Source organism: Buteo buteo, chromosome 1, assembly GCF_964188355.1.
Source record: "Buteo buteo chromosome 1, bButBut1.hap1.1, whole genome shotgun sequence".
NCBI lineage: Eukaryota > Metazoa > Chordata > Aves > Accipitriformes > Accipitridae > Buteo > Buteo buteo.
In genome coordinates, this window is record NC_134171.1 from 42,928,326 (window position 1) to 42,951,084 (window position 22,759).

Sequence of the window (22,759 nt, forward strand, 5' to 3'; positions counted from 1 at the left end):
ATTGTCCCTTTGCTTCCTCCCCAGCAAATTATTTAATTTATCCTGCAGAGATAACTGCATCTATGCCAGTCATTACCTCCCCTCATTTGTCTTGCCTTCTCTTATCTTTCCAGTCTTTTTTGTTATTAGTTGCGAAGTCTTCAATGTATGAGGTAACCCTGCCTTCGCGCTCCCCATCCCTGTCATACAGAAAAGGAACAGCACGGTAAATACCATAAATAAGAATGCTTCCAGAATGTAGTACCAGAAAAACGCTCACTGACTAATGGCAACTAGCACATAAGAAAATACCTAGCACAGACCATTTGCCAACAGCTGTTTTGAGCACAGCTGCCTTAGCTATATTTAAGGACTATGACATGGATTAAAAATACATCCTTTTTTTAGTGTAGGTATGACCTTAGAGAAGAATGGTGGTAGAACTGCATTAGCAGTTCACAGTGATGCTTGCAAACAGGTTTTTGGCACACTTAACCATTGTCAGTGCCCTAGTCACATCCACGTGCAGAGAGTTGCTGTTGGCATTTTTGGGGACATGCGGGAAAACATTACTTGAAAGTGAGTTTGACTATAGCTCATATAAAGTGTGTATTTAAGCGGTATTTAAGGGCTGATTCTTAGCTAAAGGGATGGAATCCAGCTGGCTGTTTTCTTTGGCCCTGAGAGTCAAGTTTGATATGATTTAAACTTTCAGAGCTGGCTTCACAAAGAAACAGCTAGCGGGTTGGTTTTGAGGCTTTTTTTTTTGTTTGGTGTGTGTTAGTGAGTAAATATTTTACAGCCCAAATTCCTAGTTCCACAAAATCAGTGACTCCAGGCTGTAGGACAATATAAGTAAGCACAAAGGCTGGAATTTATTGCTAGTAATGATCTATGAGATAAGATTTTCAACTAAGCCTGTGCAGAGAGCTCTCTTGCCAGATGTGTGGGAGTGAGAGTGACACAAATGTACAAAAAAAAAAAAATCTTTGGCAATCCCAGAGTGATTATATAGCCTTGTAGCGCTAGCAGCCTCAGAGAATTCATTTTGCGTCTCAATGTCTTTGTCAACTTAAAAGCTAAGTCCCAAGCTTTATAAAAGAAATCCAAAGTTGTGCCATGAATACTCCATAAATTTATCTCACTTCCTTAATCTTATTTTTAACAAGGAAAGTTTGGGGTTTTTTTTTCTACATTCCTCGTTTGTAAAGAACTGTTGTAGCAGAATGATAAGAGAGATTCTCCAAAAAAATCACTGGGGAACTTGTCCCTTTACTCCCTTACTTTTCATCCCAACGTAATTCAAAACTTTCCTTCGGAGTCAAGCTACATTGGAAATCCTTGGTTTTTGCTTCTAAGATATCACAGACAAAAACAATGGTACATGGACGGTATACTGATCATATCCAAACCTCTGCCTACCTTCCTTCATAAGCGTACCAGAAATTGCAGATAACTGAAGCTTTAAAGGAGCTTCTGCACCCTTGAGACAACACAAGTATAATTTGTGCTAATGGGAATGCAACTTTCCTTGTAGCTGAGTCTACATTCCACAAAGGGATGCTTCACTCAAAGAAAATGCTTTACCTTGGTATAAGGACACTGCTTTGACTAGATTGGAATGGAAATGTTGGTGCACTTTAAATGCTGTAACACATTTTAATCTTTTTATATCCTAGTACATAAATTCTTACAAAACCTACCTCATCACTCATGTATGTTTGATACCACAGCAAAACTGTTTAAGTGTGGCAGAGATGTTTGAAAAGTAAACATGCTGATAATTCTACTTGCCTGTCAGATAGCTCAGCCCAGCAGACAGTTTTAGTAGGAAAATGCTATTTTAAAGAAATAAATCTTTTTCAAAAAACTAGCTGAGCATGGTTTTAAGAACTAACACGACAACTTTTTTTTTTGTTGTTTTTGGCAAACTATCAAATTGTTGCAGCACTCAAAATTCTAAAATGGCTTGGTTTAGAATTCAAACAAGCTAGCAAATTCTTCATGTAGATTTTGCTCTAAAAACATGAGTTTCATGTGGAAAGATGTCACATCTTTACCCTGGAGCATCTTACCAATCCCTGCTCCTAAGCCTGGAAGTGTGGCACAGCTACATTCAGACTGTGTTCTGGGACAAAATCCAAATCAACTCTCACTGCAGAGGAGATGTAAGTGAGGGGAGTATGATGCTTTTCAACAGACTTCCCGATTTGGACAGTAGGAGGAACTGCAGGACTCACCATAAAACACACACAAACCACAGTACAGACATATCTTTGCTGTTACTATACATTTCTCATGCTTTAACGACCACAAAAGCACAAGCATTTTTTAAGAGTTGCTCCTCCATAAATGTACTTCCAATAACTGCTTTTATTCTAAGACACACATTAGGTGTTTGTTAAAACATGCAGAAATTTCTGAGTTTTCATTATGTTGTCATGCAGTTGCCCAAAAGAGAAACAACATCCCTTACATCACATGTCATAGAGCCTATGCTCAGAGCAGACTTGAAAAATTCTCATCTAGAAAGACTGAGGGGGTGCTTAGTATGTTCTGAAGCTATTTGGTGTGAAAAAGTGAAGAGGTCTGAGATTCCAGCCTGCTACTTTTTGGAGGATGCTCTTCTGAAGATAGGACCCCGAGGCTTTGGCCAAGGATGTTTGCTCTAGGAGGGTTAATGTGAATGCAGGATCTGTCTAGATAAAATAGCACAGTGCTGTGAATTCTTCCCTATTCCTGAAACTTATTGACTAGCTTTGTCTGTCTCACAAGATTTTAGAGAGTGAAGCTGTAGTGCATTTCTAAAAATACAAAATACAACAAAAGACAGAAACTAGGAATTGTACATCTGACATGATGGATACAGACTCCTCCCAATGCGCACAACCTCCCTCCCTCTGCACAGTCTACATGCAAAAGCGTCTCTGACTCTCCTCAGCAGTTCCACCTCCTCCTATCTAATATTGAATTTTTTTGTTCAAATAGTATACATGCCAAGTATCCAGTCTCCAGACATTCAGCTTCTTTCAGATACTTTGGTAATGAGGTGTGGTAATGAAGACTTAAGTAAACTTTTATGAATGTTGAACATCCTTTATGATGTTTTCGCTTATTTAAAAAGAAAAAAAATTGTTTGGGCCCCACGACTCATCTCATCTGTTTGGGTTTTGAAAGCTCCACACATTTGTCACAACGTTCACCAAAGATAAAACTGGAGTTTAGTCACTCCAGCCCACTATCACTCAAAGTGGTTGATTACAGTTCTGCCTGATCTCAGTCTAGAGTCAGTAACACAATAATTCTACTTAAACATTTATATAATTATTGGTTTACTGTTCATATGAAACAGCTTTACCCTGTGTCTTGTATGTAGCCTTTGCAAGTGGGGAAAATATCAATAGCTTTTTAATAGCTTAAAATTTGCTAACAATATAGCAAACTATTAAAACAGCATGGAAGTATTCCAAAATGTCTAGGGCAGTAGGTAATTCTAAAACTACATCCTGAATCACTTGGGAATCTTTGGGAGAGCAGACCTAGATCAGACTGAGAGATACCTAGGAAAGGATCGAACAGAGAATCTGGCATCCTCCATCCCCACAAGAATCTCCCCTGTGGGCACAGCACTAACTCTAGAGAGGCAAAGGAGCATTGGGACGTACTCTTCAGCCACACAGATGAGGTCTGCAGCTTATCAGCTGCATGCAAGGATGGAAAAAGACAATTTGATTTTAGAATAAACTTATTAAGAATGGATACTAACATTTCTGTATCTCTTCTAAAATCTTCACAGCTGTGTCACCTAGCTTGATTTCTTTAAATGAACATTCTCCTTCGGTTTTTCTTTAACCTTGTTTGTAGCACGGGAAATTTCAAGCTTGCTGGTTAATGAGATGCAGGCACTATGTTCCCATCAGTGTAATGATCATTTAAATCAAGTTCTTGACCACCTAAACACACCAACACCTTACTGCATTTCTACAAGGTACAGCTGTGGACACTGCAGCTAGGCTATCTGGATCATAAGCACCCATAAGCCCAGTAAGTGTTTTCCTGTGACCAGCCTGGTGGAAATGTCTTAAGGTAACAAAGACCTCACCTGAACACTGAGAATTTGTAACATGTTTGCTCTTTAATGCCACAGCCACTTTTTCTGTTGCACATTCCCTCATCGTGACGTAAATTATTACAAAAGCATCAATATTTGCAAAGGTACGATCCCAGCTTCATGTTGTCAGAGCGAGCTAGTTCATGACATTAATACACAAATGATACTCTCCTCAAGAAAACAGGAAACTAAGAAGTAATCAAAAATCAAATGTCATCTCTGTCTTGTCAGGTTTGAGATGCAACCAGGCAACTTTTGTCTACACCCCAAGCTAGATACCTAGAATACAGAATAAAGATGTAAAACTAGAAGTCAAAATGTACTGAAAGCACAACCCATTTCTCCTGCCTACTCACAAATAAAAGAACAGCAGAGATCCTTCTGGCAGGATGCAGAAGCCTTAGAAGTACCTTTGTATTACAGTCATTGATTTAGTTACGACTAGTTCACAACACAAAAAGTGCAGCAGGGGCAGCGCAAAACTCGGTTTGCCAGCAAACTGACTGGATCAATATCAACCATACTGAGCTTGATGCTGCTAGAATTCCGCTACTAGTAACCATGCTAGACAATTTAAAGCTAGAGCTAACTGCAGCATAAGACATCTCGTTGTAAAAAACCAAACCAAACCAAACAACCCCCAAACCTAAACCAAACCACAATCCCCTCAACCCCCCAAAAAACAAAACCACAAAAAAATCCCCAACTCTTTAATGAAAAAGGAACAAACTCATTGAAGGACATCCTTGCTCATTTCCACCAGAGACTGAAGAAAGTTGGCCACGCTTCGCTATGTGCTGTACTTGCCAATAAAAAGCCAGCAATATAGCATGGCCATCAGTGGTAAACTCTTACTACATTGATGTCAGTGGGAATTTTGTGTGGCCTTTGAAAGGAAAGTGCCACTGCAGCTCCAGGGGTCATTTTACAAGGAAATAAGATCAACCTTTTTGGTCTGTGCTCGAGATCTATATTGCATGGGAAAAATGGGCTAATGTGGATATTACCAATGGGGAAGAGCATCCTTTCTGACAAAAAAAAAAAAGATATAAAAATAGTTTAGTACAAAGAATGTATCTTACGACAAAAACATGCTTATTCTCATTAGAAATAATCTGAATGTTAAAATTCGTTCTTGAACCTACAAATAATAATAAAAAAAAATCGGTCTATGACTGCCACAAGACACTATCTTCTGCTGTATTTTCTTTCTGATAAGGACATAACACTTCTTGTTCCGTGATTCCTATTGCCTTTGAATCTTTTGTAGTCATCTCAAGATTTTAAGGATGGAATTCACAAATAAATTAAATATACCTTCATACATTTATTCTCACAGGCCAGGGTTTCTCTACACAGCACTCAGTTTTGTTTTATGAATCCAAATATACAGACTGCTTACATGACTTTTTCAGGCACACAGGTTATCCTGCCATCAGGGTCACAATCTTCAGGGACATTTTGCAGCATTAGAAAGGAGACTGGACCTTGTTTTGTTTTTCAGTGCATTAGTGTATTTTAGTGCATTTAATGCTTTCCTGCATTAGTTTACAAATGTCTGTGTTTCAAAAGATTTGCATGCTAACAAGTGGAATCCTACTCTAAAATGTCTCATACTACTTCTTAGTTAAATTTCCTAAGGAACTAGATGCAAATGAGCATAGAGTGCATCTGTCAGCCCCTCTTCCCAATTATTTATAATTCGTTGGCAAAACCTGACAGAATATTTGTAAAGATATTAAGATTCTATAGGTTTTATGGAAAAAAGTGGTCATAGCCAGAAAAGATCTAAAATTTACTGTCCTGCCTACAGAAAAGCGTGCAGCAAAGGTCAAGTTCTCTCTTCTTGTTAGCTTGCCAACTTATCAATTAGCTGGTGTTGCCCAAAGCCAGGCACAGTATACACTGCCTTGCATTTTAAGGACAGAGGAAAAACTAAAGATACTTGGAAACGTGATAGAAACAGGAATTACTGCAGTAGGGTTTAGGGAGGAATATAAAGTATGATTGTTTTGGCAGAGAGGGCTGAAGACATGGGAGGAGACTGGTTGGTCCACAGAAGAAAAAGAAGGTATCGGCAAAAGGGAAGGAGGAGCACAGAGGACACAGTGGGTTTATTGCTGGATGCTGGGCACAGAACACAGAAAAAAAGAAAGAAACCAGGCGTTACCAGTCCTGCTACTGACATTGTGTCTTTTGCTGTTCTGCCTATTGCCCTTTGCTTCTTCCTTTACCCAATGGCTTCCAGATGAAGAGAAACAGCATAGAAAGAAAGAAAGAAAGAAAGAAAGAAAGAAAGAAAGCCCAATGCTGGAGGAAAAAAAAAAGTTTGTGCCTGAAAACCAACTTCAGAAGTATGATTTATTACACCAAAAATGTGTAAAATATATTTTCACAAATACAAACATATTAATAGACATTATAATCATAGAAATACAGGGATTTGAGTAACTGGAGGGCCTCTCTTCCTTCAAGTCTGTGTTTTTAATGGTTCTCTGCCCTGTGCAATCTCTCCTTTGCATCAATTACTTAGTAAAAGTTGTGCAAGGAACTAATGAACTGTACATAAGAACAGAATGGTGTCAAGAAGGGAGGTCTCCTCGTGTAAAAATATGCAAAGTGTACAGTTCCCTGCTTGTGGCTGGAAATGAGAATGAATAAATGCTTCAGTGTAACAGCAATTCTGTTGATTTCAGTCCTGGCGTCAGACGATTGCAACCACTCCGAGACAAACACTTCATCCGTAAGAGGGCAGTGGCGTACACCAGCACGCACACCCACAGTTTTTTTACACAGATTATATTTGTTTGAAAATTAACTACTGCTGCTGCTCAGGAAGTAACATATTTATCTGATACTCTTCAGAATGTTTACTGCTTTGGCGAGTATCCCACAATATATTTAGTATCTTGCAGACTTTACATAAAACATTATCAAAGACCAGCCCTGATAAAGGGCTAATCTTTTTATCCTGCTTCCCTGAACTTTCATCTTGCTTCCCTGGTGCACCACCTGTATTGTAGATTCCTCTACTGTTTTAATAGATATTTTACATTCCTTAGACAGCAAACTAAGTTTAGACAACAATAACTGCATTGCTTACAAAACTATGCTGGAAAGGCTGGCAAATTATTACCATGCAACTTTGATGAGATCTTTTGGAAAAGCTAAGCTATGGCCAAAAGGGAAATTCAATTGTGAGATGAACTTTTGTTTAGATTCAACAAGTCCCTATTTGAAACGTCCTGATTACCCTTCTTTCTGTAGCGGCAGTGCTGACACGGCAAAATAGAGGAATCCTATGAGACATGGGAATATTCTTAAGTATCAAATGTTTATACCCTTCTCTTCTATTTATATTACGATACTCCCTGGGAAGCGCAGACACAGACCAGAACCCCATCTGTATCAGTTTTCCTAAATTCCAGAATTCATGGGGGAGGAAACTTTGTTTCTTAATGAACTGTAGATATTTAGGGCTTCCAATATTTCTACTACTACTACTGCTACTACTAAAAAAACCAAAACAAAACAAGAGATGCATTCAGCGTGAGCACTTATTTGGAAATCCTAATAACCACAGAATAGAGAACACCGTAGGAAACAACCAAGCTAACAAATCCAGAAAGCAAGACAGAAAAGCCTGTCACGGTATCAACTTACACAAACCTACACAACCCATGAAAAAAACCAAACACCCTCCCCCCCCGCAACAAAAATCAAAAACCCTTTTATATGCACACAAAATTGTCTAAGAATGACAAGAAATTTGGATAGCTCAGAACTACACACAAGAAGAAAGCTTTCAGGATTGCTTCCTTTTTGAGTTGCAGCTGACGAGGTGATTAACTGAAAAGTACACGTTTCTCTAGATTTTCTTCACCATCCATAGACAAGGTGCCTCATCTGATTTTAAAAAAAGGAATTTTTCAAAATTAAATTTTAAAATTTTATTTTATGGTAATTTGCCTCTATCTTAGGGTTTACTTCCTCCTCCACTCCCACAGCCTCGCAGAGAAGTCTTTCACAAAGCAAGCGCTTCATCTCCTGAAGGCAGGTGCCTGTGTCACCAGCGACACCGCACCACTTCGGGGGCAGTTTCTGCCCTCCTCACTCGGTAATTTAACCGAGCAACGCCGACAAGCAACTGTGCCACCCTGACAGGGGCAGGCACACCCGAGGTTAACGCGTTACGCCGCACTCGACCTCGCCACGGAGCGACCCCCGAGGGCAGGACCCGATGCAACAGGGCACCCCCCCCCCGCGGCCTCCGACCACCGCCCAGAGGCGGGAAGCGCCGCCACTGCCCCGCGCCCCGGCCTCCTCGCCCCTTCCCACCACCGGGACGCTGCGCCCTCCGCGCCGGGAGCAGAGGCCGTGCGGCCGGGGGAAGAGGCCCGGGTGCCCCCGCCGGGAGAGGGAGGGCCCCTCCGCCCCACACAAGCCCGCTCCCCCTGAGGAGCGTTTCCTTGGCCGGGCCGCCGCGGGCTCCGGGCACCCCGGCTCCTTCTTCCGCGAGGCCTCGCAGCCCTGGGCCGGCACTCCGCGCCCGATTTACCACAGAGAGCGGGAGGAACCCTCCGACCACCCGCCCGCCTTCCCGCCCGCCGGCTCCCACGCTGTCGGCGGCAGCCCCAGGTGCCTGCCTGGCCGGGCCCCCCCGGCTCACAAACCGGGCGGGGAGCGCCCTCCCCGCGGCGCGGCGGCGAATCCCCCGCCCCGGGAAAGCCCCACCCGTCACCCCGCGGCACCTGGCGAGAGGGCGGCGGGGGGGGGAAGAGCGGGCGGCCGTCACGGCCCGGCCCCGCCCCGCCCCCTCCCGTGAGGGGAGGTGCTGCCGCCGAGGGGAGGAGGCCCGGGCCGGGCCGGGCCGGGGGCCGCGGGGAGGGCGGCCCCCTCGGCGGGGCGGTGCCGGGCGGGGCGGTGCCGCCCCTCGCGTCAGCCCTGCGCGGCGCGGCGGGGCGGGGAGGGGAGGGGACGGGAGCCTCGGCGCTGCCGCGGCGGGAGCGGCACCGGTGGGGCCGGCGGCGGCGGCGGATCCTCACGGGAACAAAGCGGGGGCGGCGCAGCCCCTCCGGCCCGCTGCGGCGCCACACGGTGAGAGTCGGGCGAGGGACGGGGGAGGGGGGCGGTGCTCAGCCTCCCCGCGGACCCTCCCGCGCCCCCTGAGGGGCGGCTCGGCTCGGCAGGGGCCTCAGGCCCGACCCCCCCCCCCCCCCCCCCCACCCCGCCTTCACCCTCCCCGCCGCGGGGCGGGGTGACAGCCCTCCGCCCCGGGCCTGCCCCCCGCCCGCCTCCTCCCGCCGGCCGCGGGATGCACCTCCTGGGGCTGCCGTCGCCGCTCACCCCTCTCCCCGGAGGGGCGCGTACCGCCCGCCGCGGGGTCTGCCTGCCTGCGAGTCGCTTTTAAAGGGAGGAGCGGGGCCATATAAATAAATAAAGGAGGCGGGGTGGACGCGGAGCCCGAAAGCAGGTAGGTGCGGGGACGAGCGCCTGGGCACGCGTCCGGCGCCCGGGCAGCCGCGGGAGCCGCTTCCGCAGGCCGGCGGCGGGGGCTGGGTGGAGGCGCTCAACTTCGCCCGGAGCCTGGCCCCGGCACCCCCCGGCGGGTGGGACGGGGCTGCGCGGCCGGCCGGGCCCGCCGCCGGGCCCCCCGCCGCGGGAAGCGCAGGAGCAGCGGCCGGGGCCCGGGCTGGGGCTGCCTTGCCGCGCCAAGTACGCGGGCGCTCAGCGGTGGGGACTGCCGAGCTCAACAAGCCGTTTTCTCCCCTGGGGAGCAGCCTGGTGCGACTTCCCGCAGAATGATATCTTTTAGGGGGCTTCTTCGGTGGTGGGATTTTTTTTTTTTCTCCCCCCCCTCCCTCCCTCCCTTTTTCCAGCCCCTCGCTGCCTACACTCAAGCTGGCTGAAGGCTTGCCTCTGCGGCTGCATACGCAGCGCTCGTGTTGTCCTAACGATATGGCAGTAGCACTTCCTGCTGTAAATCACTTCGCGATAGTTTTTTGAAGCGCTTCTTAAAGGCGGCACTGCAGTGAACCCTCTTGTCAGTTCCTGCAGTAAGCTTAAAACCCGGTGAGCTAGAGCCCGTTTTCAAGACTGGGGCGTGTAGTGTGCTGCTATTACTTTTCATAGACACGGTAGATCTGTAGTCCGCTGTTGGCTTGGTCTCGGCATAAATGTAATTCCCTTTGCTACGCCCTACTGCTGTACGCTCTGTTGTTTTGGACCCAGCTGTAGTTACCTTCGCTGCCGTCTTGTAAAAAAAGCTGGTTTCAAATAAATGTTCGGAGATACAGGTGTATTAAGAAAGAACTATGAAAAGCAAGCTTTGTTATAAAGCTGTACCGGGGATAGCTCATCATTCTGGAAAAATTTGAGAAGATAAGAATCACTCAGAATTAAAATTTATGGGGACTTGAATTTAAAAACCGTTGCTGTTAGCATTTGTTTATAATAGTTCACCTAAATAGATATATTAATGTAGATTGCTATTATTATTTGTTGCTATTTTGGTGTTTCCTTCATTTATTGAAAACACCTACTGAGTTAATCTAGAGATCTTTTATTTTGCTCTTTGTATGAACATCTTCATATAACGTAGTCTTACTGACTCTCTTTCCAGCTTATTAATGCCTTTTTCCCTCAAAAAATTTCAGAGCACAGTCAGAAGAGGAATGGATGTAACATGATATCCTTGGAGTGCTCAAAACACACAAATTCTGCAAAGATTTGTTTTTTGGTTAAGTAATACAAAGAAAATGGATGAATCAGCTTTGCTGGATCTGTTGGAGTGTCCTGTTTGCTTAGAACGCCTTGATGCTTCTGCGAAAGTCTTGCCTTGCCAACACACGTTTTGTAAACGCTGTCTGCTGGGCATTGTGAGCTCTCGAAATGAGCTTCGATGCCCAGAGTGCAGGACTTTAGTGGACTGCAGTGTTGATGAACTTCCCAGTAATATTCTGCTTGTCAGGCTACTGGATGGCATCAAACAAAGGCCTCGAAAACCCGGCGCTGGTGGTGGGACTGGTAGCACAAATGCTTTAAGGGTCCCAATCAACACTGTAGCTAATTGCGGATCAAAGGACCTGCAGAGCTCTCAAGTTGGACAGCAGCAAAGGGTGCAAGCACGAAGCCCTCCTGTTAGGGTAAGTACTATGTGATGACGGTATTTTTCCTGCACCATTTCGAAATGGTTGATGGCCTCTGCTTCAGGATAGGGGCAGTCAGATAGTAAATACGGCAAAACAAAGCATTTTTGAGAATTGTTGTAGTTTTCTAGCAAAACACATTGGTGTTCTTATCAGTATTGGTTTACTATTATGTAAATACCAGTAATGATACTTCCTTATTAAAACTCTCAGTTGTTGAGGTAAGGAGCAGAAAAGCACGTCAATACCTTAACTGTCGTATTAAAAAGGAAGAACAAGATACTTTATGTGGAAAGCTTAAGTAATTGTTAAGGATAAACATCTTGTGAAGAGCACTTGAAGTTGTTCTTGATCTGTCAACTGCAAGATTAGAGATTTTATTTTGGCTCTTGCGCTTTCTGTAATGATTCCGGCTATCAGTAAATTTCCTTTGAGTTAGATACAATGAATGTTAAGCATGAGCAGGGAAGTTATGTTCTTGTTGAAGTCAATGAAGGTTTTGCCTCTGGCTTCTAAGGAGCTACATTTTTACTTCTCTTCCTTTAAAAAGAAATCTTTGAATTACTGTGGTCTGATAAGTCATTTGTACTGTCAGTCCTCACCCCTTCTTTAATTAGTTTTTCCTCAAAGTATTTTTTCCAAGTGATGCGGAAAATCTGTGTACTCTGATGGGAAGACATTGCCTGTACTCCTGTTCCTTCCCAGGATCTATGCAACTTGTAGACTCTGTCATACCTTTATAATCAAGACTCAGTAGTCTTATTTACGACTATCTATTCTAGAGCCTGTATCGGGAAATACAGTTTTATGAGATGACTGACCTTGCTCTGTTTTTTCTAATGACAAGGCAGAACAGCTTCTCTGAAAGGTCTTGCTGCCCACTTTGTGATGCTTCCGTATTCAGAGTTCCTGTGTTTGAAGTGGAGTTTCTGAATGGTTTAGGTGGTTTCCTTGTTGTGAAGTCTATTTTATTTTTAAGAAATGTCTCAAGGAGATCCAAGGAGAGGGCTTAAATGTGTATTTGGCAGGACTAGTCTTTATTTTAAAGTTTAGCTGAATGATTTATTTTCCTTACCTGATGAAGGAAGCCTTGCACTGATTTGTCCTCAGCTGTACTTACGTGATTGGAATCTATCTAAAACATGCTAGATATACCTTTTAAGATGGCAAGGGGATTTAAAACACAGGTGTTCTTCCATTAGATTGTATTCTTTTCTCTGCTTGGTAGAGACTCCCATTAGGTTCTTTACTTTAGAATATAAAAATAATAATTATCATGCCACTTCCTGTTAATTAGTTTTGTTCTGTATATAGATTAATTGGTAAGGGAGGAGAGAAGATGATGTGTTGTGGTTTGTTTTGTTTTTGTTTTTTTTTTTCTTTCAGAAGGTAGACCTTAAAAAAAAAAATACTGCAAAGAAGCTTCAGCAGTATCAAAACCAGTCTGGTGGTCTCCAGAACCTTAAGGTGTTTACCATGTTATCTTGCATTTGCAAAAGCTTTTCAACTTAAACCAAAGCAAAATACCCATATAACTTGTTTATATATTTTCTTGTCAACCTTTGTAAATAAATATGTATTTTCAGAGACTGCTTCTCCTCCAAAAAGGCTTCCGGTGCAGCAGTGTACTGCATATGCGAATGACTGTGCTTCAGAGTTTCTTAAAGCCCTATTAGAAAAAAAAACTTGAATATGGAATATTCTCTCTTTTTAAAATGTTCTATAATACCCTGTTGTGCAACATTTCCATTTCCAGATGTTGCACAGAGTAGAGAGTGATAACATGTGGAATGTTGCTTCAGTTTATTAGTTATGCTGTACTGTGTGCCATTAAAATTGTGACCATGTGCATTCCTCATGCAATTAACTGATACTCAGTGTATATTAGTGATAGATTTCAACATTTTACAGTAAGTCTGAATACATCTTTGTTTCTGGGGTTTCACAGGCGTTCTTGTGTCTTCTTTCCTTTGGGAGACAGGGAAAGGCCATCTTCTCATCTTTTGTCCACTTTGTCCAGAGCCTTTTTTACTAGGAAGGCAGTACTATTAAGAACCCGAGCCAACTCTGAGGGATAAGAAGGGGAAGATAAGAAGAACTTTTCCTTTTTCTGTATGAAAAGTGGGGGGGAGGGTGTTTTGTGTTTGTTTGTTTGTTTGTTTGTTTTAAAAAGTCCAGAAAGCAAAATGCCAATTTAATGGACAAGGTTGAAGCAAATGCCCGATCTAGTTTTGCTAACTGTAACATAAAGATGGTAGCAAATACAGTTCCTCTCTGGGAATTAGAGAGGAAAATCTGTTTCTAGATGAGTGGCAGAGTCAGATTTCCTGAACTAATTTTGCTGAAGGGGAGCTAGTAAATGAAAGTTGCTGTTATGTTAAATGAAGTGAACGTGGATGAAGGCTGTCAAGTCATAAACATTCTCCTTATACCCTGAAGTAATACTAAGCTCATAAATGCCCTTTCAGAGCATGCCATAATTTTCAGAAAAGGTTAATACAGCATGTACTGCAGCATGATTTCCTGAACTGTATCAATGACTATGGAGCTGCCAGCCCTGTTATTGCACAGTACTGTGTATATTGCATTCTCTGTATGTATGTGGTGACACATGGCAATAAACAAACAAATGGTTCCTTGAGTCTTAAAACTAATGAAGCTGGGTGGGTGGTGGGGATTAACAAATCTTGTGCCTTGTATCTCCCCCACTGCAATAACCCTGTTTCTTTCTGTAACCTCTGTAATATTTCACTGCTGTAACAGCTGCAATTTCTCCCTGCAAGTTCTTAACCTCTTTCTATTCCCTGCTATTTGACGCATAAAGCCTTCTGTGCCTTTCCGCGGGTACCATTTGGACAAAGGCAGCATACTGCTGTACCTGATGGAAAACTGTTTGCTGGCTGCCCAGCTCTTCTGTTCTAAGCAGCCAGCTTGCCTGGGAGAACAAATAGTAGTTACGTTCGTGCTGCAGCTTCCTCTCTGGTATGGATGCTAATTTAATGCTTTTCTGTTTTGTTGGGTTTTGTGTTTTTGGTTTTGTTTTTAAGTGAAAACCTTCAGCTAGGTTGACAGCTTGGAAGAGCTTTACGAACTGCAGCCTGCTGTCAAATCTGCTTGGGACTGGTCAGCAGGAGCAAGTTACTGAGGGCTGTTGAAGGACTGCATGATCACATGAGCCTTGTTTGCTTCAAAAGAGCATATGAAAATTGTAGGGTACTTACTTTCAAACTTAAGCTCATGTTATTCATCTTGTCATTTTCACAAAATATGTCAAACAGGTATTATCTTAAGTTTCTTATAGTAGTTTTACAAGGATGTGCTTACTGCAGGAGTCTTAAATGTAGCTGTGTGCTTAAGTTGATAGACGTTGGAGAGCTGTTTTGATTTCTCTACTAGAGGATAGACTTAAGGTAATACACATTTAACTTTTCCCTTGAATTTGTAAGTGCCTAAGACATACCAATTCTCCTGTTAGTTTCTTTATAGTCCAAGTTTCTGAAGTTAGGGCTGTCTTCTCAGCAGAACCTAGAGTGGAGTTGTCTAGATAGTCTGAAATCTCATCACTGTTGAAAATATTTTTTAATTATGTTTTCAGCTGTTCTCTGGACCACGTGTAGGCAGGAAGAGATAAGCAAAGGATTCAGATGATCTCCCATTTCAAAAAAAAAAGCATGAATAGCACAAAAGTTGGCCATGCCTAATAGAGTTGATGCTTATGCTAAGTATTGATGGTGTAATTTGAGTGTATTATACTGTATGTCAGTGGGATATCTTATCAAGAAATGTTACAGTGCAGACAATGGGTAAGTCCTAAAGCTTTTCCCTTTTTTCTTGTTTTTATTCTGGAAAGTGGATAGAGACCTCTAGTGATATCACTTGTGCTGAAGTCTTCTCGAAATGAGAGGGTAAAGGAACATTATAGGCTATGAGAAGATGCTCATTTAGGTGTTTAAAGGGGGCCTTCTAGCTGCATCAATAAATTCTTGCTCTGTGCATTCCTAAAACTTTGGTTTTTTTAATTGAGAATCGCCAGCATCTGAGATGTTTCTGATAAATTCTTTTAAACTGAAGAGGAAAGGAAAACCCTCAAACTGGAGGTGGGTCTATGAGTTTCTGCTAATGCTCAGCTGTGTTGCATTGTAGTGTAAACCCACAGATCAATTCTCATGCTTGTGTATCACAGGAAAGCAACAGTAAAATTTTAAATTCCCACATCCATACTGCTGCAGCAGTGGTCATTCGGGATCTACTAGGCTTGCCTGGGAACTGCTGAAGCAGCTTTAATGCCAAAAAGGAAAATAAATGGAGCCAGGTTCTTCCCCCCCTCCCCGTGGTGTTTCAACTCAGCACAGAACTTGGGGCAGTAGGGATGACGGGCCACCTTCTTGTCTGTGAGGACTTAAGCAGGTCAGGCTTCTCTGCTGGACTCATTGCATGATGCTAGGAGTCGGTTTTCTTTTATCCTAACCACCCTGGAGAAGAGAGCTCAGGGTGGCAGTTCGCACAGTTTGATTACTTAGCAGCATTCAAAAACCTGACAGGAGCTGAAACAAGTGCTACTGTTGTAGCCACGGCACTTGTTGGCCTACTGAGATCCTGGCAGAACTTAGTTGTCAAGGGAAGCTTCCCAGATTAGAAAACAACAACGGGACTGAAAATCTGCATTCATATATCAGTAACTTTATTACAGGATTGACAATAAATTTGGGGATTGCCAAGAATGGCAGCAGGTGTACATTGGAACAGATGTTTAAATCGTCTCTGAACAAGAGTTATCAGAATAAAACAGTACACAGAAATGTCATGTCAGTAAACACCCGGTGGTCAGGTACCCTTAGAAGAGGCTCACGTTGTGATAATAGATCAGATTGTACAGTATGCCACTGTGGGGGAAAAAGCGGTTGTAGAGATATGCAAGAAACAGTGGCTAATGCAGTTAGTTGTATGATTGGTATTTGTGATGGTAGGCTGGAGAATCATTACGTGATGATACCTCATTTTTGATGTCTGTGTACAAATTTGTACAAAATCTGCTTTCCCTCCTATTAAAAAAAAAAAAACCAAAAATGTATCTTATTGTTGTCTGCGTAGTTTTAATTATGCATTCCTGCATGTATTCCATCGTGTAAAAATGTAAGGAGTGTAGAGGTGCAACTTTGACATGTGAAATACCTTAATTTGTGAATGTGGAGATAGGTGGCTGTTCATATTCCAGAGTGATCATTAGAAAACATTTTGGGAGGTCTCTCTAAATCATGTATGTGTGCTTTTTTTTCCTCTAATGCTTTCTGAAATACCAGATTGTGCTTTTACATTTACAATTGCTCGTACAATTTTAATTACTTCTCTGTAACACTTCTGTATGCTATGTTAAGCTAGAGAGAATGTAATGGAGATTATAAATATGAAAGGAAAATGGACTGTCTCTCATGTTGTTAATATGTTTCCTCTCAGAGATAAGTAATTAAGTAAAGAGAGGGAGGATAAGCAAAAGGAAGAATTGTCTCCGTATCCAAAGGGGCTAGGATTGAGAGCTTCCGGGCTCAGTTCCTGGCTCTGCCACAGACATCCTTTATAACCTTGCACAGAGTCATTCAAAGCTCTTTGTGCCTCTGTTTCCCATCTGCAGATATGACTGATAGTACTTCCTTTGTTTGACTTGCTATTTAAACTGTATACTCTCTAGGGCAGAGATTGACTTTTTATTTTGGATGTATCTATAGGGTGTTATACAATGGGTCTACAGTCTCAGTTGAGGTCAGTAGATACTGCTGTTCACTCTTTAAATCATTGACTTCCACATTACTGGAGAGCTGTTCATAATCCATTTCCTGTACCAAAGATGGTCCAGTGCCTGGTGTTACATTGTTAAAAGGACTTCGTTTTGTTTGGACGTTTAATAGGGAATCACATAAGTACCTCAGTGAGGAAAAGCCAGACGCTGAAAAAAATCTGCGGAAGCTGGTGTTCCGTTCTTCAGCTAGAGTAAGTAATCTGCATCTGACTGGCACATTGGTGTGTAGATTTGAGTGTGTTTTGAAAAGAATAAAAAGAGAATATCTAATGTGAATGCTGTTGGTGGTACAGAAATATTTAATTCCATACTTTGAATCATGATAGCAATCTTTAACCTGCCAGCTAACGTTGATCTGCTTGATAAAATAGCTGCAAAACTAGTTTAATCCCTTTATTTAGAAAATAATTAGGTTTTGAAGTAGTTGATTTATAAACTAAAAAACAAATCCACAGTATTTAAGTGTGGTACTTAAATCCCTTTTTATTTTGTTTCTGAAACACTTTTTTTTGTGTATTAGTGGAAGATACTGTTGTATGATTGCTTTGTTTTCAGGTGAAAGAGGGGGCTGTCTTTATTTCCCTTCACTTTCCAAAGTAACATTCCTCCATTTCTGTAGTTTTGTTTAAAACCACCTACCTGAAATAAAATGGTGTCTTTTTTTCTCCACTTTATTTTGGCCAGTGAGTTACAGGTTACTGCTCTACTGAAAAAGCTTTGATCGTTCAGAAAATTTAAGCTTCTGCAGAAAAAGGAAGTCTAAATCCCTTACTTTTAATGGGCTTGTGAAGGGGAGCAGGTTGGGGTTTTTTGTTTGTTTGTTTTTAAGAGAATTAAAATCTTTGAATTTTTGTCTTATTACCACAGAAATCATATACCCATAAAATTGCCTTACATAGGTAGTCCAGGGTCTGGTTAGGAAAGTCAGTCAGTACTGCTATTGCCGTGTTTCTGTATGTATAGTGTCTGGCTTTCTGCAAGGAGTACCTCTTGTTTGGTGGCTTAATAGACATCCTTTATGGTAGGAAGAGCTGAAGGGGCTGATTGGGATGGGATCAGATCTCCTCTCCTCTCCTTTACCCGAGTAAAATGTTTTTTTCACATGATACCCTCTTCTTACCCCTGTGTTTAGTGCATAGATAGGAACTGTGGAAAACAGCAAGCGTGAAACTGCAGCTGTGATAATAAAACTGGAAACTTGTTATGTTCAATTGTTTGTCTTTCTTTTGGTGGACTTCCCCTTGCAGTGCATTTGGCCTTCTCCTTGTGATATGCTTAGCACCTTCCTTGGTCTTTTCTTTGGCTCCATCACTGTCCTTTATTCAAACGTTCTCTTGCTTCTGATCTTAGTGTAGTACTTCCAAGAAAAAGAAAACATATATTTTTCTTCCCTCTTGTGTCCAATTTGTCCTTGACTGTGTCAAACATAGGAAACATAAAGTAAACAATAAGAAAGAAAATGTTCTGTTGAAGTATTTGGACTACAGACACTCTTCTGGTATTTATGACTAAATCTGCTAAATGAATTAAGAGCATAAAGTGTAGGTTAATATTACGGTATTGCTTAGCCTTCTTTGGTGTAAGAGTTTCCTTTTTTTTTTTTTTCTTTTTTTCTTTAAATCATTGCACATCCTAGTGTGGGCAAGAATGCGTCTCAGTAATTAAAGATGAAATATCACCTGGTCAGCACTGTTCATACATACACCTTGTTACTTTGTGCATGAAGGAAAAGTGTGCATCTGTTATGTCTCAATTCCTGTCAAGTGCCTCTTTGTTGGTAGACAGAAAAGCTCATCTCAGAAAATAAGCAGTGAATTCTTGGGTCAGGTGCACTAGCTCAGTTTCTTCACATTTCTTTTCACATCACCAAGTCAGAATCTTTTCAGAGAGCAGGGTTTTTTGGATGAAGGATGGCTGCTTTGAGGTGAGCTGGATTAGTTTTAGGAAGTGAGCAGCCCTGAGGTGGGAGAATTGCCCATCCAAGTGCTCTTTTCTGCACTTATCTTTCCTGAGTATAGAGGGGCAGATGGCAGCACTGTCCTCTGATTGTCAGACTAAACAGCGGGGCTAGTCCTAGTTAGAGCCTTGCTGCACTGAGAGCGTCTGAATAACTGCTTTCATACCTTCGTGTCCCATAGATATTGCCAGGGCTGCCATGCAGTTTGGGCACAAAGCCCCTAGCTTGTCTTGGTCAGCACAGAGGCAAACAGTTAAGTCTGTTTTCTCTTCTGCATGCTCTTAAAGTCAGGAAATCGTTAGGACTCAGGAAGATGCTCTGGAGATAAGGACAATCACTCCGAAGAGAGAAACCGATTTGGAATTATTTGACATGTGATGCTTATATGCATATCTTTAAAATGTCATTCAATGTTTCCTGGAAACATACAGGTTTGGATTCTCCAGTTGAGGGGAAAATGAAACACAGAAGTCAAACTTAATTGTTCACATTTCATTTACAGACACTGTTGCCAAAGTGTCTCAGAATCTGAGCCTCCTAGATACATGAAAATTAACTGTGGCACATATGAGCAATCCACCACGGAAATCATTTATCCTTGTACCCTTAGAAGCTTAGGACTGTGACGCTCATTTGACACTTGTGGCACTCAAGCATGTGATTTGTTATCCAAAGTTAACTTTTTGTAGCGTAAGAGTATGAACACTTCAGAATGTTAAGTAATTTAATTTCTTGTGTAGGTCTTTGTTCCTATCTTATTTGGCCCTTGATTAATTCACCACCACCATCACCTATAGTATAAGCACTTCAACACTCAAGTATAAAAAAAAATAGAACCTGCAAGAATGTCTGATCTAAAAATGAGAACAAGAGTCTCTTGTGCACATGTATGTGCGCTGTCTCTCTCACACAGTAATTTTGTTTGAAATGATGCTGATATGCTCAGCCTTCTGCATATAATTTTTAAAATATGGTGTAAATTTGTGGGGGTTTTTGTTTGTTTTTTTAAATTGAACTAAGAGGTCTGGTCTAGTGCTTAACTGTTCTTTCTATCTTTCAAGTTGGCATGATTCTTCAGAGCTGAATATAGACTGTTTCTATTTTCTGTAAATGTGCAAAGTATAATTTTACGGTTTCTAGCTGGGAAGTATGATATTAATCATAAATGCATTTTGATCAAAGGTAAGCATTTCAGTGTTGCTTAAAAATTAATACAGATATCATTTTCTTCCTCTCTGAAGTGAAGAAGTGCTGCACAGAAGATAAGCCAGGCATCAGAGAGTGCCCTGTTGGACTTCATGACCTGAAGCACTCCTCAGTCTCTGGTGTTCTCTTGTTAATAAAACTGATTTTGTTTCATGGCATCAGAGTTGCAGTAACGTGAGGTAACTCTGCTCTCCTTTTTATAAAGGAAGGCTATGCGTATTACCTCTCTTGACTTCCTCTTCTCAGCACCTAAACTTTCAAAATATACATGTACATTAAAAGCTTTTTAAAGAACTGAAGCACTGTTTTATCTTGTGTGAACTACAATTTTACAAGACAAGCCTTTGAAAAGCTCTGGTTAAAGACAAAAGTAGTCACTCCTACCAGATGTTCAAGCTGCTGAACTCAAGAAAAGGAATGTAGTCTTACTTGCACAGAGGAGTGAGAGGATCAATACTGAATAATTTGAAGCAAGTCTCTTCGATTATTCTTTATTACCATGCTATCTTAATTCTTTAGGTTATAGTCTGCATTTTATTTATATACAAAAATTAGGGAAGAATGAGGCACTTCTGATTAAAAAGTGTTAAGATGAAAAGTATTCAAAGATAATCAGATGACGATCTGAGTTGGCATATATAGGGCATTGCTGTTCTAGAAGCTTATTTTAAACAAATCCAGTAAAGATGAATTCAGTGTGCTGTGGTAATGTGCCTCTGAGTGAAGATGAAGCTTTTATTCTGAAGCTGAGAGCTTGCTAAAAGAAAAATCAATGTCTGTGGACCTTCACTTGTTCGTGTATGCCAGTGCCCTACTATCTCACATGGTCTTCTTTTTCATGAGCTAGATACAGATCTGAGAGGAGACTCTTAAATCTTATCCACACTAGCAGAGTTAAGCCATTTTCAAAACCTGTTTAATTTAACACAGTTTTAAATCCACAGCCTTATTAACTTAACAAGCCTTCAGCCTTGCCACCAAGTTCTGTAATCCTCTTAGATCTTCAGTCTAAGCAGGGCAGGGATAGTCAATAAGTAGATGAATGGATAACCTTTCAGAAGATATATAGGTCTTCCACAAATAAGTGTTGATATCTACACTGAGTTTTGAAAGGCTGAGAAATGGTGATCTAAACTTCCATTGAGTATAAGACACACTACCACAGTACCTACAATTTGAGGAAAAAAGTTGAAAGGACTGTTACTTTGTTTTGTTGGTGGCGGAGATGGGGAGGAATAAAGGATATTTTCTTTTTTTAATGCATTAGTGCCTGGTTTATAGTCCAAGAAAATAAGGTTAAATCTTAAATATAGAATGAGGTAAATAAAAATAACTGTTTCCCTGCCATTATGCATATGCAGATTGAAAGCATCTTTGTGGTTGTTTCACAAGCTATCTTTAAAAATCTTTCGGGTGATCAGTAGTCTGTGGACCAGAAATTAAAAAAACATTAATGCAGATAATGTTGTATTGGCCACCACTGCAGTCTGCGTGTTACTTCTGTTCAGTTTTGGCTCTTTTAGCCCTATTGAACTTAAGCTGTGTCCATCTCCTGAGCAGAGCTCCTGGGGTAGTGGAGCTGGAGGAAGGAAAAAAAAAGGTTTATAGTGGAAGAATTGAGCTTAACATGAGGATCCCTGCCAGACATGTTCACGCAGTACAAGCAGAGGAAGTGGATGTGGGGTCCAAGCCACATCCAGCAGATGCTAAGGGTGACCTTGCATTTGGAGAGGGCGGCAGAAGAGCCGAGCACACAGCGAGTATGGGGCGTGAAAACAGGCAGAAGAGCCGAGCACACAGTGAGTATGAGGCATGAAAACAATCACTCATCTAGTTGAAAAGATGGGAGAAGGCTTCTGGGAGGAGATGACTGAAAAGCAGAGAAACCTCAATACTGATGGGTGATAAAGACCCGAAAGGTCAAGCAATAAGGGCAGTGGAGGGATAGTGGGTTATGTTGCAAGAAAACAAACTGTGGTAGTAGATTTGGAACATAGCAACAGACAGATTGGATAAAAAATGATGGAGGAGGAAATCGGATCGAGCAAATGACTCTCTGCTCACTAGAAATGAATTAGAGACCTGGTGAGGAGGAGGTGGTGGAGGAACAAGTTGAAGAGTTAGTGCGTTGTTTAAGGAAGGCTTTGGAGAGCATCAAAATAGAAAATTTGATATGGAGGAGTTGGCTGGACAAGAGGTGAGAACAAGAATTAAGTGTGTTAAGTCACATGCCATCTATTCTCCTCCAGTGTATGTGTTTTTTAATTTATAATAATTATAATAAAAATTATAATAATAATTAAATTTAATTTTAATATAATGTGTATTTTATTTTTCATTGTTTATTTTGAAATAGTGTGTCATGTACTATGTGACATTTAGAATATTTTGGTTCCAAAATGGCTGAAGAACTTCCTGTTCAGGACTGTGAGGATTGTTTCTGGCATATCTCTCAAGCACTTTGAGATTCTTCACAGGATTCAAAAAATGTCAATTTTATTACTAATAAACTGTTCTCATAGTTCTTATAGAACCAATAAAGCTACAGATTTAAATCTTCCATT

At 41.7% G+C, this 22,759-nt stretch overlaps 1 protein-coding gene across 3 annotated transcripts in view; it reads left to right on the forward strand.

The window, feature by feature from the left end:
* Positions 1-9,070: 9,070 nt before the first annotated feature.
* SH3RF1 (SH3 domain containing ring finger 1) overlaps positions 9,071-22,759 on the forward strand; it is a 90,392-nt gene continuing 76,703 nt past the window's right edge. Inside the window, exons 1-2 of one of the 3 annotated variants that reach the window (XM_075028741.1) lie at positions 9,071-9,187; positions 10,747-11,235. In XM_075028741.1, the coding sequence (XP_074884842.1) occupies positions 10,849-11,235 (387 nt within the window). In that variant the 5' untranslated portion in view covers positions 9,071-9,187; positions 10,747-10,848. Of the gene's footprint in view, positions 9,188-9,419; positions 9,564-10,651; positions 11,236-22,759 lie in introns of those variants that run through there. The other 2 variants (XM_075028760.1, XM_075028751.1) reach the window with 2 other exon arrangements.